General features: G+C 39.9%; 13 protein-coding genes across 13 annotated transcripts, besides 19 other annotated features; 12 read left to right on the forward strand and 1 right to left on the reverse strand. All coding sequences in view use genetic code 2, as the record gives it.

Annotated features, from left to right (window-relative positions):
- Nucleotides 1–138, forward strand: part of an rRNA (l-rRNA) that runs on past the window's edge.
- Nucleotides 139–211, forward strand: a tRNA (tRNA-Leu).
- ND1 (NADH dehydrogenase subunit 1) lies at nt 212–1,172 on the forward strand. The gene has a single exon. A coding segment is annotated over exon 1 (961 nt).
- Nucleotides 1,173–1,243, forward strand: a tRNA (tRNA-Ile).
- Nucleotides 1,244–1,314, reverse strand: a tRNA (tRNA-Gln).
- Nucleotides 1,314–1,382, forward strand: a tRNA (tRNA-Met).
- Nucleotides 1,383–2,403, forward strand: ND2 (NADH dehydrogenase subunit 2). The gene has a single exon. A coding segment is annotated over exon 1 (1,021 nt).
- A 13-nt stretch (nt 2,404–2,416) lies between these two features.
- Nucleotides 2,417–2,486, forward strand: a tRNA (tRNA-Trp).
- Nucleotides 2,487–2,556, reverse strand: a tRNA (tRNA-Ala).
- Nucleotides 2,557–2,629, reverse strand: a tRNA (tRNA-Asn).
- A 27-nt stretch (nt 2,630–2,656) lies between these two features.
- Nucleotides 2,657–2,721, reverse strand: a tRNA (tRNA-Cys).
- Nucleotides 2,722–2,788, reverse strand: a tRNA (tRNA-Tyr).
- A 1-nt stretch (nt 2,789) lies between these two features.
- On the forward strand, nt 2,790–4,343 carry COX1 (cytochrome c oxidase subunit I). The gene has a single exon. It carries the CDS (start codon nt 2,790–2,792, stop codon nt 4,341–4,343), a length of 1,554 nt encoding a protein of 517 aa, YP_008757900.1.
- Nucleotides 4,335–4,405, reverse strand: a tRNA (tRNA-Ser).
- Nucleotides 4,406–4,475, forward strand: a tRNA (tRNA-Asp).
- COX2 (cytochrome c oxidase subunit II) lies at nt 4,476–5,163 on the forward strand. Its single transcript has one exon. A coding segment is annotated over exon 1 (688 nt).
- Nucleotides 5,164–5,232, forward strand: a tRNA (tRNA-Lys).
- Nucleotide 5,233: 1 nt separating this feature from the next.
- ATP8 (ATP synthase F0 subunit 8) lies at nt 5,234–5,395 on the forward strand. The gene has a single exon. The coding sequence runs from the start codon at nt 5,234–5,236 to the stop codon at nt 5,393–5,395; it is 162 nt and encodes a 53-aa protein (YP_008757902.1).
- On the forward strand, nt 5,392–6,070 carry ATP6 (ATP synthase F0 subunit 6). The gene has a single exon. A coding segment is annotated over exon 1 (679 nt).
- Nucleotides 6,071–6,854, forward strand: COX3 (cytochrome c oxidase subunit III). Its single transcript has one exon. A coding segment is annotated over exon 1 (784 nt).
- Nucleotides 6,855–6,922, forward strand: a tRNA (tRNA-Gly).
- Nucleotides 6,923–7,262, forward strand: ND3 (NADH dehydrogenase subunit 3). Its single transcript has one exon. A coding segment is annotated over exon 1 (340 nt).
- Nucleotides 7,263–7,331, forward strand: a tRNA (tRNA-Arg).
- ND4L (NADH dehydrogenase subunit 4L) lies at nt 7,332–7,616 on the forward strand. The gene has a single exon. It carries the CDS (start codon nt 7,332–7,334, stop codon nt 7,614–7,616), a length of 285 nt encoding a protein of 94 aa, YP_008757906.1.
- On the forward strand, nt 7,610–8,969 carry ND4 (NADH dehydrogenase subunit 4). The gene has a single exon. A coding segment is annotated over exon 1 (1,360 nt).
- Nucleotides 8,970–9,038, forward strand: a tRNA (tRNA-His).
- Nucleotides 9,039–9,105, forward strand: a tRNA (tRNA-Ser).
- Nucleotides 9,106–9,135: 30 nt separating this feature from the next.
- ND5 (NADH dehydrogenase subunit 5) lies at nt 9,136–10,947 on the forward strand. Its single transcript has one exon. It carries the CDS (start codon nt 9,136–9,138, stop codon nt 10,945–10,947), a length of 1,812 nt encoding a protein of 603 aa, YP_008757908.1.
- Nucleotides 10,948–11,005: 58 nt separating this feature from the next.
- On the reverse strand, nt 11,006–11,506 carry ND6 (NADH dehydrogenase subunit 6). The gene has a single exon. The coding sequence runs from the start codon at nt 11,504–11,506 to the stop codon at nt 11,006–11,008; it is 501 nt and encodes a 166-aa protein (YP_008757909.1).
- Nucleotide 11,507: 1 nt separating this feature from the next.
- Nucleotides 11,508–11,576, reverse strand: a tRNA (tRNA-Glu).
- A 2-nt stretch (nt 11,577–11,578) lies between these two features.
- On the forward strand, nt 11,579–12,721 carry CYTB (cytochrome b). The gene has a single exon. The coding sequence runs from the start codon at nt 11,579–11,581 to the stop codon at nt 12,719–12,721; it is 1,143 nt and encodes a 380-aa protein (YP_008757910.1).
- Nucleotides 12,722–15,504: a D loop (control region).

Genomic DNA, 15,504 nt, shown 5'->3' on the forward strand with positions numbered 1-15,504 from the left:
TTTCTATCTATAAAGTGCTTCCCCTAGTACGAAAGGACCGGGGCAACATGGCCAATGTTTTTAAACAAGCCATATTCTCTCACTAATGAAATAATCTTAATTGGACAAGACCTATTATATAGTTCTAAATCAGAACATGTTAGTATGGCAGAGCTTGGTTATGCAAAAGATCTAAGCCCTTTAAACCGGGGTTCAAATCCCCTTACTAACTATAAAACTTTTATTCATATATCTTCTACCTCTACTTTATATTGCTCCTATTCTCCTCGCAGTGGCATTTTTAACTTTAATTGAACGAAAAATCCTTGGTTATATACAACATCGTAAAGGTCCTAATGTTGTAGGACCATTTGGACTTCTACAACCTATTGCTGATGGCGTAAAACTATTTATTAAAGAACCAATTCGTCCATCAACATCTTCCCAACTCCTATTTATTCTAGCACCAACCTTAGCTCTAGCCCTCGCTATAATTATGTGGACTCCATTCCCTCTCCCCATCCCTTACTCGAATCTAAACCTTAGCATTTTATTTATCCTCGCCATCTCCAGCTTAACCGTTTATACAATTTTAGGGTCAGGTTGAGCCTCTAATTCTAAGTATGCCTTAATTGGCGCCCTCCGGGCCGTCGCCCAAACGATTTCCTACGAAGTCACCTTAGCCCTGATTATTTTATGCTCTGTCCTCCTGGCAGGAGGATTTACCCTCTCTGCCTTCGCTATTTCACAGGAATTTACATGATTTATTTTACCCCTATGACCAATATTCCTTATATGATTTGTCTCCACTCTTGCTGAAACTAACCGAGCCCCATTTGACCTCACAGAAGGTGAGTCAGAACTAGTTTCGGGGTTTAATGTTGAATATGCGGGAGGCCCCTTCGCCTTATTTTTCCTAGCAGAATATGCTAATATTTTAATGATAAATACCCTCTCAACTATTATTTTTTTAGGTTCCTGTATATCATCACTAACCCTAACCACATCTCTACTCATAACTAAAGCCTCAATTTTATCCCTCTGCTTCTTATGAGTCCGAGCTTCATATCCACGATTTCGCTATGATCAACTTATACACCTTGTATGAAAAAACTTTCTCCCACTTACACTTGCCCTAGTTATTCTATATGTTTCTATACCAATCTCCCTCCTCTTCACTCCTCCCCTACCATGGAAGCGTGCCTGAAAGTTAAGGACCTCCTTGATAGGGAGGCTTATAGGGGTTCAAACCCCCTCACTTCCTCTAAAGAGATAGGAATTGAACCTATACTTAAGAGATCAAAACCCTTTGTACTTCCTTTATACTACTCCTTAGTAAGGTAAGCTAAATAAGCTTTTGGGCCCATACCCCAACAATGTTGGTTAAAATCCTTCCTTTACTAATTAATCCTCTTGCCCTAACAATTTTCCTACTAAGTTTAGCTATCGGGACTACTATTACCCTATCTAGCTTCCACTGACTCCTCGCCTGAATTGGCCTAGAAATTAATACTCTTGCTATTATTCCCCTTATAACCAAAACGCCTCATCCACGAGCTATTGAAGCCGCCACAAAATATTTTCTAACCCAAGCCGCAGCCTCCGCCTTAGTATTATTTTCAAGCCTCATTAGTGCATGACAAACTGGAGAATGAAGTATTAACTCTCTTATAGATTTACCAATAAACATCCTCTCTATCGCCCTAATAATAAAACTCGGTTTGGCCCCGCTACACTTCTGAATGCCTGAAGTTCTTCAAGGAATTTCCCTCCCCACGGGACTCATCTTATCGACCTGACAAAAAATTGCCCCTATAGCCCTTCTCCTTCAAACTTCTCACCTTATTAACCTCAACCTAACTATTGCCCTAGGTCTTACATCTATTATAGTTGGGGGCTGAGGCGGAATTGGTCAAACTCAACTTCGAAAGATTATGGCCTTTTCTTCTATTGGTCACCTAGGATGAATTATTGTCATTTTAAAATTTGATCCACAACTTTCCTTATTAAACTTCGTATTATACATTATTATGACAGCCGCCATATTTATATCCCTAACTACCATTTCTGCCACAAAAATGTTGGAAATCTCTACCTCATGATCAAAAACCCCTGCTCTCACCACAACCACCATACTTATTCTATTATCCTTGGCAGGACTCCCCCCCCTTACAGGCTTTACCCCAAAACTCTTAATTACCTTAGAACTAGTGAAACAAAATGCAACCCTCCTTGCCGTGATAGTCATGTTTATTTCCCTATTAGCTTTATTTTTTTATATCCGACTGACATATGTGGTTACCCTAACTCTCTCCCCAAATACCCCCAACTCATTACTCACTTGACGAACTGCCTCTCGATCTTACTCAACAACTGCTATTATAAATACCATGGCACTTATCCTTCTTCCCATTACCCCAACTTCTCCTTCTCTTATAGAAACTTAGGCTAGCACAGACCAAAGGCCTTCAAAGCCTTAAGCGGAGGTTAAACTCCTTCAGTTTCTGTAGGACTTGCAGGATATTAACCTACATCTCCTGAATGCAACTCAGGCCCTTTAAATTAAGATAAAGCCCTCTAGAATGACGGGCCTCGATCCCGTAATATTTTAGTTAACAGCTAAACACTCTATCCAGCGAGCTTCATTCTACTTCTCCCGCTTATAAAAAAACGGGAGAAGCCCCGGCAGGTATTATACTGCATCTTGGGGTTTGCAACCCCACGTGTTGACACCCCAAGGCCTGGTAAAGAGGGGACTCAAACCTCTGTCTTCGAAGCTACAATTCGCCGCCTGCTCGGCCACTTTACCTGTGATATTCACCCGTTGATTTTTCTCTACTAACCATAAAGATATCGGAACCCTGTACTTAGTCTTCGGTGCCTGAGCCGGGATAGTCGGAACAGCCCTAAGTCTGCTGATTCGCGCAGAACTAAGCCAGCCAGGAACCCTCCTTGGCGACGATCAAATCTACAATGTTATCGTTACTGCTCACGCATTTGTTATAATTTTCTTCATAGTTATGCCTATCCTAATTGGAGGCTTTGGAAACTGACTAGTCCCCTTAATGATTGGGGCCCCCGATATAGCCTTCCCCCGAATAAATAACATGAGCTTTTGACTTCTCCCTCCATCCTTCTTTCTTCTACTAGCTTCTTCCACAGTTGAAGCCGGGGCTGGCACAGGCTGAACAGTCTACCCCCCTCTAGCTGGGAACCTAGCCCACGCAGGCCCATCTGTAGATCTAGCTATTTTCTCGCTACATTTAGCTGGGGTATCCTCTATTCTAGGGGCTATTAATTTTATTACTACAATTATTAATATGAAGCCATCCTCAACTACACAATACCAAACACCTTTATTCGTCTGATCAGTTTTAATCACCGCAGTCCTACTACTTTTATCCCTTCCAGTACTAGCTGCCGGAATTACTATACTCCTCACAGATCGAAACCTAAACACCACATTTTTCGACCCGGCAGGAGGCGGAGATCCTGTTCTTTACCAACATCTATTCTGATTTTTTGGTCACCCCGAAGTGTACATCCTCATTCTCCCCGGTTTTGGTATTATCTCTCATGTTGTAGCCTATTACTCAAATAAAAAAGAACCATTCGGTTATATGGGCATGGTTTGAGCAATACTCTCAATCGGCCTTTTGGGCTTTATCGTATGAGCCCACCACATATTCACTACTGACCTTAATGTAGACACACGAGCCTACTTCACCTCTGCTACAATAATTATTGCCATCCCAACAGGAGTTAAAGTTTTTAGCTGGCTAGCTACAATGCATGGAGGAATTATTAAATGAGACGCCCCTATACTTTGGGCCCTAGGATTTATTTTTCTTTTCACGGTTGGGGGATTAACCGGTATTGTTCTAGCCAACTCCTCTATCGATATTGTTCTTCATGACACATACTATGTAGTTGCCCACTTCCACTATGTCCTGTCTATAGGGGCAGTTTTTGCTATTATGGCCGGATTCGTACACTGATTCCCATTATTCACAGGATTTACTCTCCACAAACTATGAGCCAAGATCCACTTTGTTGTTATATTCACCGGGGTTAATCTAACATTTTTCCCACAACATTTTCTCGGCCTAGCCGGAATGCCCCGCCGTTATTCAGACTACCCAGATGCTTATACCCTATGAAATACGGTTTCATCTATTGGCTCATTAATCTCCCTTGTAGCCGTAGTAATGATAATATTTATTATTTGAGAAGCTTTCGCTGCTAAACGCCTCTTTACAGGAGCAGAATTAACCTCAACTAATATTGAATGATTACTAGGTTTCCCTCCCCACTATCATACATTTGAAGAATCCACTTTCTCTATTAAACTAGCACGAGAAAGGAGGGAATTGAACCCCCGTACCCTGGTTTCAAGCCAGACACATAACCTCTCTGTCACTTTCTTGAGGGATTAGTTAAATTCATAACACTGCCTTGTCAAGACAGAATCACTAGTTAAATCCTTGTACCCCTCTATGGCACACCCCACCCAACTTGGCTTCCAAGACGCAGCCTCCCCCATTATAGAAGAACTCCTCCATTTTCATGATCACGCCCTAATAGCAGTACTGTTAATTAGTATGCTTGTCTTATATATTATTTCTGTTTTAATAACAACTAAGCTTTCTAGCACTAACACAATTGATGCTCAAGAAATTGAAATAGTCTGAACAATTATACCTGCCATCATCCTTATTGTAATTGCCCTCCCATCTCTTCGCATCCTTTATTTAATAGATGAAATTAGTAACCCAGATATAACTGTAAAAACAATTGGACATCAATGATACTGAAGTTATGAGTACTCAGACTTTACTGACCTAAATTTTGATTCTTATATAACCCCCACCAAAGACTTAGAACCTGGTCACTTCCGCCTCCTAGAAGTAGATAACCGAATAGTCACTCCTATCGGAACAGCCGCACGAATCCTAATCACCGCTGAAGATGTTCTTCACTCTTGAGCTGTACCTGCCCTAGGAGTTAAATCAGACGCAATTCCAGGTCGACTAAACCAAACCTCCTTCCTCATCGCTCACCCCGGAGTTTATTATGGTCAATGCTCCGAAATCTGTGGAGCCAATCATAGCTTTATACCTATTGTAGTTGAAGCCCTACCAGTTACAAATTTCTTAAACTGAATTAATACTACTCAAAACGCCTCATTAAGAAGCTGTAGGTTAGCAACAGCCTTTTAAGCTGTAGATAGGTGATTCCAACCACCCTTAGTGACATGCCCCAGCTTAATCCATTACCATGACTCTTCTATCTCTTTATAGCATGATTAATTTTTCTTCTATTGACCCCAACTAAAATTTTAAACCACACTAATCTTAATGAACCAGGATCTAAAAGTACTAAGACAAACAAATTTATATGAACCTGACCATGATAACAGACTTATTCAGCCAATTTGCCTCCACAACTTCACTAGGCATCCCCCTCATCCTTGTAGCTATATTAACCCCCTGATTATTATTCCCCACACCCTCTACTAAATGGGTAAGCAATCGCCTTCTGACTTTTCAAAACTGATTTTTAACCTTATTTACTAAACAACTCCTGTTACCCCTAAATACGCCAGCCCATAAATGGGCCTTCCTTCTAGCCTCCTTGATAGTTTTTCTCCTAAGCATAAACTTACTAGGCCTATTACCCTATACATTTACGCCAACAACTCAACTATCTATTAATTTAGGATTAGCTGTTCCTCTCTGATTGGCCACAGTTCTTACAGGTTTCCGCAACCAATTTAACCACTCTCTTGCCCATTTTCTTCCAGAAGGCACCCCCGCCCCCCTTATTCCAGTCCTTATTTTAATTGAAACTATCAGTTTATTCATCCGACCTTTAGCCCTTGGAGTTCGACTCACCGCCAACCTAACCGCTGGCCATTTGCTCATTCATCTGATTTCCTCAGCTGTATCAGCCATCTTCCCTTTATCAATCTCGGCCTCCCTATTAACCTTTACAGTCTTAATTCTTCTCACAATCCTAGAAATTGCAGTTGCCATAATTCAAGCCTATGTCTTCGTTTTACTTCTGAGCCTATATCTACAAGAAAATACTTATGGCCCACCAAGCTCACGCCTTTCACATAGTTGACCCCAGCCCTTGGCCTCTAACAGGAGCCGCCGCAGCTTTTTTAGTGACATCCGGTCTTGCTGCCTGATTCCATTTTAATACTTCTATTATTTTAGCCTTAGGCCTTACTCTAATATTATTAACTATATACCAATGATGACGAGATGTTGTCCGCGAAGGGACCTTCCAAGGCCATCACACTCCACCAGTACAGAAAGGCCTCCGCTACGGTATAATTTTATTTATCACCTCTGAAGTCTTCTTCTTCATCGGCTTTTTCTGGGCATTTTATAACGCTAGCCTAGCACCCACCCCCGAAGTAGGTGAATGCTGACCACCTACAGGTATTATTCCATTTAACCCCTTTGAAATTCCGCTTCTCAACACTGCAGTCCTCCTCGCCTCGGGTGTATCTGTTACATGAGCTCACCATAGTATTATGCAAGCCGACCGCAAAGGAGCTCTTCAGGCCCTTGCCATTACGGTTACCCTGGGCCTTTATTTTACTCTTCTTCAGGCTATAGAATATTATGAAGCCCCATTCACAATTGCAGACGGAATTTACGGAACCACCTTTTTTGTAGCTACTGGCTTCCACGGTTTACACGTTATTATTGGTTCAATTTTTCTTATTACATGTCTTCTCCGCCAACTATTCTTTCATTTTACTTCACAACACCACTTTGGCTTTGAAGCCGCCGCATGATACTGACACTTTGTAGATGTTGTTTGACTTTTCCTCTACGTTTCGATCTACTGATGAGGCTCATATTTTCTTAGTATAATAGTATAGATGACTTCCAATCACCTGGTCTTGGTTAAACCCCGAGAGAAAATAATGCTAATATTCTTCTCCATCGCCTCCATTCTATCAGTAATTTTAGCTATCATTAGCTTCTGACTCCCACTGATAACCCCAGATACAGAGAAATTATCCCCGTATGAATGCGGCTTCGACCCCCTAGGATCCGCTCGCCTCCCTTATTCTATACGATTTTTTCTTGTGGCTATCCTCTTTCTCCTATTTGATCTAGAAATCGCATTGCTTCTCCCCACTCCTTGAGCCACTCAACTTCCCACCCCCACCCTAACCATTATCTGGGCCTCCATTATTATTGTTCTTTTAACCCTAGGGTTCATTTATGAATGACTCCAAGGAGGCCTAGAATGAGCTGAATGGGGCACTAGTCCAAGAAAGACAGCTGATTTCGACTCAACTAATTATGGTTTAAATCCATAGTACCCCTGTGATTATTCTTTTAATTATAATATTTTCTATTGTTCTTGCAGGCCTATCATTTCACCGCATGCATCTTTTATCCGCCCTTTTATGCTTAGAAGGAATAATACTTACTATCTTTATTGGTCTCAGCCTCTGACCTAATCAATTATCCACAAGCCCCCTTATAACCCCCTTAATTATATTAACAATATCGGCCTGTGAAGCAGCACTAGGCTTATCCCTAATAATCGCTACAGCCCGCTCCCATGGTACCGACAATCTTAAAACCTTAAATCTTTTACAATGCTAATAATTATTTTTGCCTGAATTTCAGTGTTCCCTACCATTCTCCTCTCTCCCCCCAAACACTTATGAGCCTTAGTAACTGGTCAAGGCTTCCTTATTACATTTTTCTCTTTAGCATGAATTTTTCTACAAGATTTTAACTTCGCTAATTCCCTATTTCTTATTGATAAAATCTCTGGCCCTCTGGCAATTCTAACCTGCTGGTTATTCCCTTTAACTATACTAGCCAGCCAAAGCAAGATACGTCTTGAACCTATCAACCGCCAACAAACCTATATCGCTAACATTACCTTCCTGCAACTTACAACCCTTCTAGCCTTTACAACCCCCGATCTAATGCTATTTTTTATTTTCTTTGAAGCTTCTCTAGTTCCTACTATAATTGTTATTACCCGGTGGGGAGCTCAAGAACGACGACTAGAAGCCGGCATATACTTAGCATTTTATACAATAATAGGAGCAATCCCATTAATAATTTGGATTATCAAATTTTATTCCACTCATGGCTCCTTACTCCCAACCCTGACTCACACCCTACACATCACCCAAGCCTTAACAAATTATCCAGGCTTATTCTGAGCAACTTATAATGCAGCATTCCTAGTTAAATTACCTATATACTGCCTTCACTTATGACTTCCCAAAGCTCATGTAGAAGCTCCCATTGCAGGCTCTATAATTCTAGCTGGCACACTCCTTAAACTTGGAGGTTATGGTATCCTTCGAACATCCCCCCTCCTTCAAGAAAACAATCTAAATCAAACCCTTTTTATTATACTCATTGCTATTCTTGGTATTCTAGCAACCGCACTCCTTTGTCTACGACAAACAGACTTAAAGTCTCTCATTGCTATGTCATCAGTTAGTCATATAAATCTAGTAGTTGCCGCAGCCTTAATTTCCTCCCCCTGAAGCTACTCAGGAGCAATAGCAATGATAATTGCTCATGGTCTTACCTCCTCAGCTCTCTTTTGTCTTGCTAATACTTCCTACGAACGTACAAATAGCCGAACTATAATTCTACTTCGCGGAACAATAATAATCTTCCCCCTTGCCGGAGCCTGATGACTAATTATTATACTTCTTAATATGGCCCTTCCCCCGACAATTAACTTTGCAGGAGAAGTACTTATTATAGTTTCACTCTTCAACTGATCTCCCCTAGCCTTTCTGATTGTTGCCCTTAATCTTATTTTCACAACCGCCTATACTCTATATGTTCTATGATCCACCCAACGAGGCCCTCTACCTAATCACATCAAAACCCTCTTCCCCTACCAAATTCGTGAACACCTACTTCTACTACTACATATTTTACCAGGCCTACTTCTCATCCTTAATCCAGAAATTATTTTCTGTGGGTATAGTTTAATAAAAATTCTAGATTGTGATTCTAGAGACAAAGGTTAAATCCCTTTTACCCACCGAGCCTGCCTGGGGTAATGAGAACTGCTAATTCCTCATATCCATGGTTCGATTCCATGGTTTGCTCACACGTATTGTTTTAATCACCAATACGAATTATGCCCCGCCCAGACACTGTTGCTCTCGTTACCACTATTATTTCTATTGTACTAATTTTAAATCCCCTTTTTAATTCGCAAACTAATAATTTCCACTTACTAGCAAAAAATGCAGTAAAAATAGCATTTTTTATTTCCCTTGTCCCTCTATTCCTTTTCCTCTCTGATGACAACGCAGCCTCCTCAGCCAACACAGCATGATTTGGTCTAGGGGCCTTCAACCTTTCCTTCACTACACAATTTGACTTATATGCCCTTCTTTTCCTTCCTGTCGCCTTTTTAGTCACATGAAGTATTTTAGAATTTTCTACTTGATACATACAAACTGACCCCAATATTGATCAATTTTTTAAGTATTTATTAATTTTCCTTCTCGCTATAATTACTCTTGTCTGTTCCGGGAATCTTCTACTTCTCTTCCTGGGCTGAGAAGGTGTGGGGATTATGTCCTTCTTATTAATTGGCTGATATAATGCCCGGTCAGATGCTGCTACTGCAGCCCTACAAGCAGTTCTCTATAACCGTACAGGAGACATTGGGTTTCTACTGGCTTTTTGTTGATTAATAATGAATGCCCAATCCGTAGACCTTCCGTATATCCTCTCTATATTCCCGTCTACACTACTTTTAATCGGCTTTATCACTGCCGCAGCAAGTAAGTCCGCTCAATTTGGCTTCCACCCATGACTCGCTTCAGCAATAGAAGGACCAACACCAGTATCAGCCCTCTTACATTCTAGCACTATAGTAGTAGCCGGCATTTTTCTTCTCATCCGTATTCACCCCCTCCTCTCACAAAACCCCCTAGCCCTAACTATCTGTTTATGTCTCGGGGCTATCTCGACATTCTTTGCTGCTACTTATGCTTTAGTTCAAAATGATATTAAAAAAATTATTGCTTACTCCACTTCTAGCCAGTTAGGTCTAATAATGGTAGCTATTGGACTTAACCTCCCATACCTGGCCTTCTTCCACATCTGCACCCATGCATTCTTTAAAGCAATATTATTTTTATGCTCAGGCCTAATTATCCACTCAATCAATGATGAACAAGATATTCGTAAGATGGGGGGACTCCAACGTGCACTTCCAGTAACAACTACTTGTCTTTCCATCGGAAGCTTCGCCCTTATAGGAATCCCCTTCTTAGCCGGCTTCTACTCAAAAGACGCAATTATCGAAGCAGCAAGCACATCCTATGTTAACTCCATAGCCCTCCTTCTAACACTAGTTGCTACCGCTTTCACCGCAGTTTATAGTATGCGTTTAATTTATTTTGCCTCAATAGTACAACCCCGAGTAAACCCCACACTCTTATGTGATGAAAATGACAGTCGAGTATTAAACCCCTTGATACGTCTCGCCCTAGGCTCCATCCTTGCAGGACTATTAATCTTCAAAACCACACTGCCAAATTATCCCTTAGTACACACTATACCAATGTATATAAAACTAACTGCCCTCATTGTGACAGTTACCGCTTTCGCTGTTGCCTATGATTTAACAAAAGTTTTTTGAACTATTATTCCCAAAGACTCTGTGTTATCTAAAGAATATGATCCTACATTTTATAATCAGGTAATACACCGCACTATTACTGTCGTTACCCTTAACTCAGCCTGACAACTTATTTCCCACGTTCTGGAATCAATCTTGTTAAAAAAAATCGGGCCATCCTTCGTAGAACTAATACAAATGACTCCAATTAAAGTAGTCCGAGTCACTCAAACCGCTCGGATTAAAACTTACCTATCAGTCCTCTTTGTTACTCTTCTATTTGTAATTCTAATTTTAAAGCTCGTAGGTAGCTAACTTATTTTTATTTTACAACTGCCACCATTTAAGTTAGGCATAACCCCATGTCGTACTATCTTACCGCCCGTAAAGCCCCGCTCCCTTTGTGCCCCCGCACCACCTCTAAAGCTACAAATAGCGTTAATAATAAAGCTCATCCCCCAAAAGACAAGACTCACCCCCCATCACATAATATATTTCCCAACCCCCACCATTCATTACACCCCCCATCTCATCCCCCTCCTGAGAATAAAACTTTTACCCCCCCACGTTCCGCTTGTGCCCCTCATAAAATTAATAATAAGAGATTATACACCATAAGATACCCTACAACTACACGGCTACCCCACGCCTCAGGATAGGGTTCTGCCACTAAAGCAGCACAGTAAGCAAATACAACCATTATTCCCCCCAAATATACAAGAAATAATACTAAAGATAAAAAACTTACTCCTCACTTCATTAATACTAAACACCCAACTCCCGAACCTCCAACTAAACCTAAAGCCGCATAATAAGGAGACGGATTTGAAGCCACAGCTAATAACCCTACTAATAAACACAATTCTATAATCATTTGTTTCTGCCAGGACTTTAACCTAAACTTATAGCTCGAAAAACTATCGTTGTTATTCAACTACAAAAACTTATGGCCCCCACAATACGAAAATCCCACCCCCTTCTTAAAATTATTAACGGCTCATTTATTGACCTGCCCTCCCCCGCCAATATCTCATCCTGATGAAACTTTGGCTCACTCCTCGGAGTTTGCCTTGTTGCCCAAATCGTCACTGGCTTATTCCTAGCCATACACTATACAGCCGACACTTCCCTTGCATTCTCATCTATCGCTCACATCTGCCGTGATGTTAATAACGGCTGACTCCTACGAAATCTCCATGCCAACGGAGCATCATTCTTTTTTATCTGTATTTATTTCCACATCGGCCGAGGCCTGTACTACGGCTCCTACCTTTATAAAGAAACATGAAATATCGGTGTAATTGTACTGTTTTTAGTAATAGCTACAGCTTTTGTAGGTTACGTTCTACCATGGGGCCAAATGTCATTCTGAGGCGCCACAGTAATTACTAACCTTCTCTCAGCCGCCCCATACATCGGTTCCGACCTTGTTCAATGAATTTGAGGGGGTTTTTCAGTAGACAACGCCACCCTTACCCGATTCTTTACTTTTCACTTCATCCTCCCGTTTATTATCGCAGCAGCAAGTATGATCCACCTGCTTTTCCTCCATCAAACTGGCTCATCCAACCCAACAGGCCTCAATTCAAACTTAGATAAGGTCTCCTTTCATCCATACTTCTCCTACAAAGACTTATTCGGCTTCACTATTATACTTGGAGCCTTAGCAGCCCTATCAACCTTTGCCCCCAACCTTCTAGGTGACCCAGACAATTTCACACCAGCTAATCCCCTAGTTACACCCCCTCACATTAAACCAGAGTGGTACTTCCTATTTGCTTACGCCATTCTCCGCTCCATCCCTAATAAACTAGGCGGCGTTCTCGCCCTATTGTTCTCGATCTTAATCCTCTTCCTAATGCCTATCATCCACACCTCCAAGCTCCGTTCACTCATATTCCGCCCAATTGCTAAAATCTTCTTCTGAACCCTAATTGCTAACACAGCTATTCTTACATGAATCGGGGGACAACCAGTAGAAGACCCTTTTATTATCATCGGCCAGATCACCTCAGGACTATACTTCTTAATTTTTGTTCTTCTTATCCCAACATTAGGCCTTTTGGAAAACAAGCTTCTTAAAGTCTAAGATCCACCTGCTTTTCCTCCATCAAACTGGCTCATCCAACCCAACAGGCCTCAATTCAAACTTAGATAAGGTCTCCTTTCATCCATACTTCTCCTACAAAGACTTATTCGGCTTCACTATTATACTTGGAGCCTTAGCAGCCCTATCAACCTTTGCCCCCAACCTTCTAGGTGACCCAGACAATTTCACACCAGCTAATCCCCTAGTTACACCCCCTCACATTAAACCAGAGTGGTACTTCCTATTTGCTTACGCCATTCTCCGCTCCATCCCTAATAAACTAGGCGGCGTTCTCGCCCTATTGTTCTCGATCTTAATCCTCTTCCTAATGCCTATCATCCACACCTCCAAGCTCCGTTCACTCATATTCCGCCCAATTGCTAAAATCTTCTTCTGAACCCTAATTGCTAACACAGCTATTCTTACATGAATCGGGGGACAACCAGTAGAAGACCCTTTTATTATCATCGGCCAGATCACCTCAGGACTATACTTCTTAATTTTTGTTCTTCTTATCCCAACATTAGGCCTTTTGGAAAACAAGCTTCTTAAAGTCTAATAAAGCATAAATTTACATTACCTCATACTTAATATTATACTATTACTTATGTATAATCATCATCTATTATAATATTATACTATTACTTATGTATAATCATCATCTATTATAATATTATACTATTACTTATGTATAATCATCATCTATTATAATATTATACTATTACTTATGTATAATCATCATCTATTATAATATTATACTATTACTTATGTATAATCATCATCTATTATAATATTATACTATTACTTATGTATAATCATCATCTATTATAATATTATACTATTACTTATGTATAATCATCATCTATTATAATATTATACTATAACTCCATTACATATTACTTATGTATAATCACCATTCACTATAGTATTTAAAACAGATATTAAGTAAACCATCCCAATCTTTAGAATTAACAGTTATGTACAACAACATTTACCTATAACAACCATTAATAGATACCCCCACATTATAAGAATATAAACCTTCATAAGATTATGTACATCTTACAATTATAATTTAAAAATACACGTAACATCAATATTACATTATAATATGTTTAATATCCATATTATGTATAATAAACATTAAATTATTTACAACAAGCTTATCATGCCCAATAAACAAGTGACAAATATAACACATTAATAACCTGACCATTAAATAATTTCCACAACATCTGCTTGCAAAAGCCCATATCATGTATACTAGATTGGACCTTCCCTTGCTAAACCTAATGCAGATCTCATTCCTAAGTGAGTCCAACTGGATCTTCCAAATTACTCAATTCCTCCAACAAAAATGTAATGCTCCCCCTCTAAACTTATTAATTTAACACCTTTAAGGTTACATCACACATTTACCCCTTTACTGAATGCTTCATTCATATCATCAAGGTAAGACCTTCCCTTGCATAAGACCCCTCAGACCCTTATAACTATCTTCCTTAATCCACTACCATGGACAATCTTATACTAAACATAAACTGATTAATTGCATAATAAATTACCTATACCATAAATAAGCCAGTCCTCAACACTGTAAAATCACACATGACGCCCATACATCAGCCCTATCGTACCCCCGTCAACCAGCCATGGTTCGGGCCTAGGGAGCTGGTTAACCTTCCAATGGACCTCGATTGTAGAGTAACAGTTCTTGCCCTTTAGAAGGTAACTGACGGATGTGAATCTATGGACTTATCTCGCATAATCGGGTCCAAAATGCATTTTAAAAGGTAACCCTCCTATGCGTTAAATACCTGTATACAAGCTCAGGCCACTTAATGACAGCTAGAACTACTGGTAGTTTTTTTTGGGGTCCTTTCATCAGCTACTCCCAGTGGGCTCACTCCTAAACAACCGGGTTGGACTAACGGTGCAGGTTGGCAACCACTCATAGTGGACTCACGGCTAAACAATAAGACCCCACTATCAGTCCAGGTTACACGCATCAGCATTGTCCCTTGTATGACACATTTTAATTAATGTTAAAATGACATAAATGTTTAATCCTGGTAGCATGCATTAACATGTCACTTGTATGATGCATTTTAATTAATGTTAGATTGACATAATGCTTGATCATCATACCTCTATATCCCCCCTTTTCACTTTCCACCTTTCTTACACCCCCCCCAGCGATTTTTAGCGTTTTTGCAAATTTTTCGCGTTACCCCCCCCTTTCCCCCCCCACAACGATTTTCCGATAGTTTGCCTTAAAACCCCCCCCGAGATTAAGGTTTATGGGAATAATTGCTGTAGGGCCTCGCCCTCCCCACACAGAGTATCTGTAATGCCTTAACCCCAAGGATTACAGAACCCTACCATGGGCCTCCCCGCAATAAACAAGTCATATGAAAGTTTTACTTGCTAAAATGCTCAATAAAGTCTTTGCCTATAAATGCAAATTTGTTTATATTTTGTTTATATTTTGTTTATATTTTGTTTATATTTTGTTTATATTTTGTTTATATTTTGTTTATATTTTGTTTATATTTTGTTTATATTATATGTATGTAATGTTTTGTTATATTATTTAATTGGCTTCATGTGCACATAATATATTATATTCATACCTATGTAATATTAAATTAGTCTTATTATTATATTTATGCTTATACTTCATATCTACAGTATAAGAACTAAACTTAAAGTATTCTTATATATGAAGTATATACTTATATACTAGAATCCCCTACATAAGTCATATACATGAAAAATTGTCC

Source organism: Rana catesbeiana, mitochondrion (genome assembly GCF_042186555.1).
Source record: "Rana catesbeiana mitochondrion, complete genome".
Lineage (NCBI taxonomy): Eukaryota > Metazoa > Chordata > Amphibia > Anura > Ranidae > Aquarana > Aquarana catesbeiana.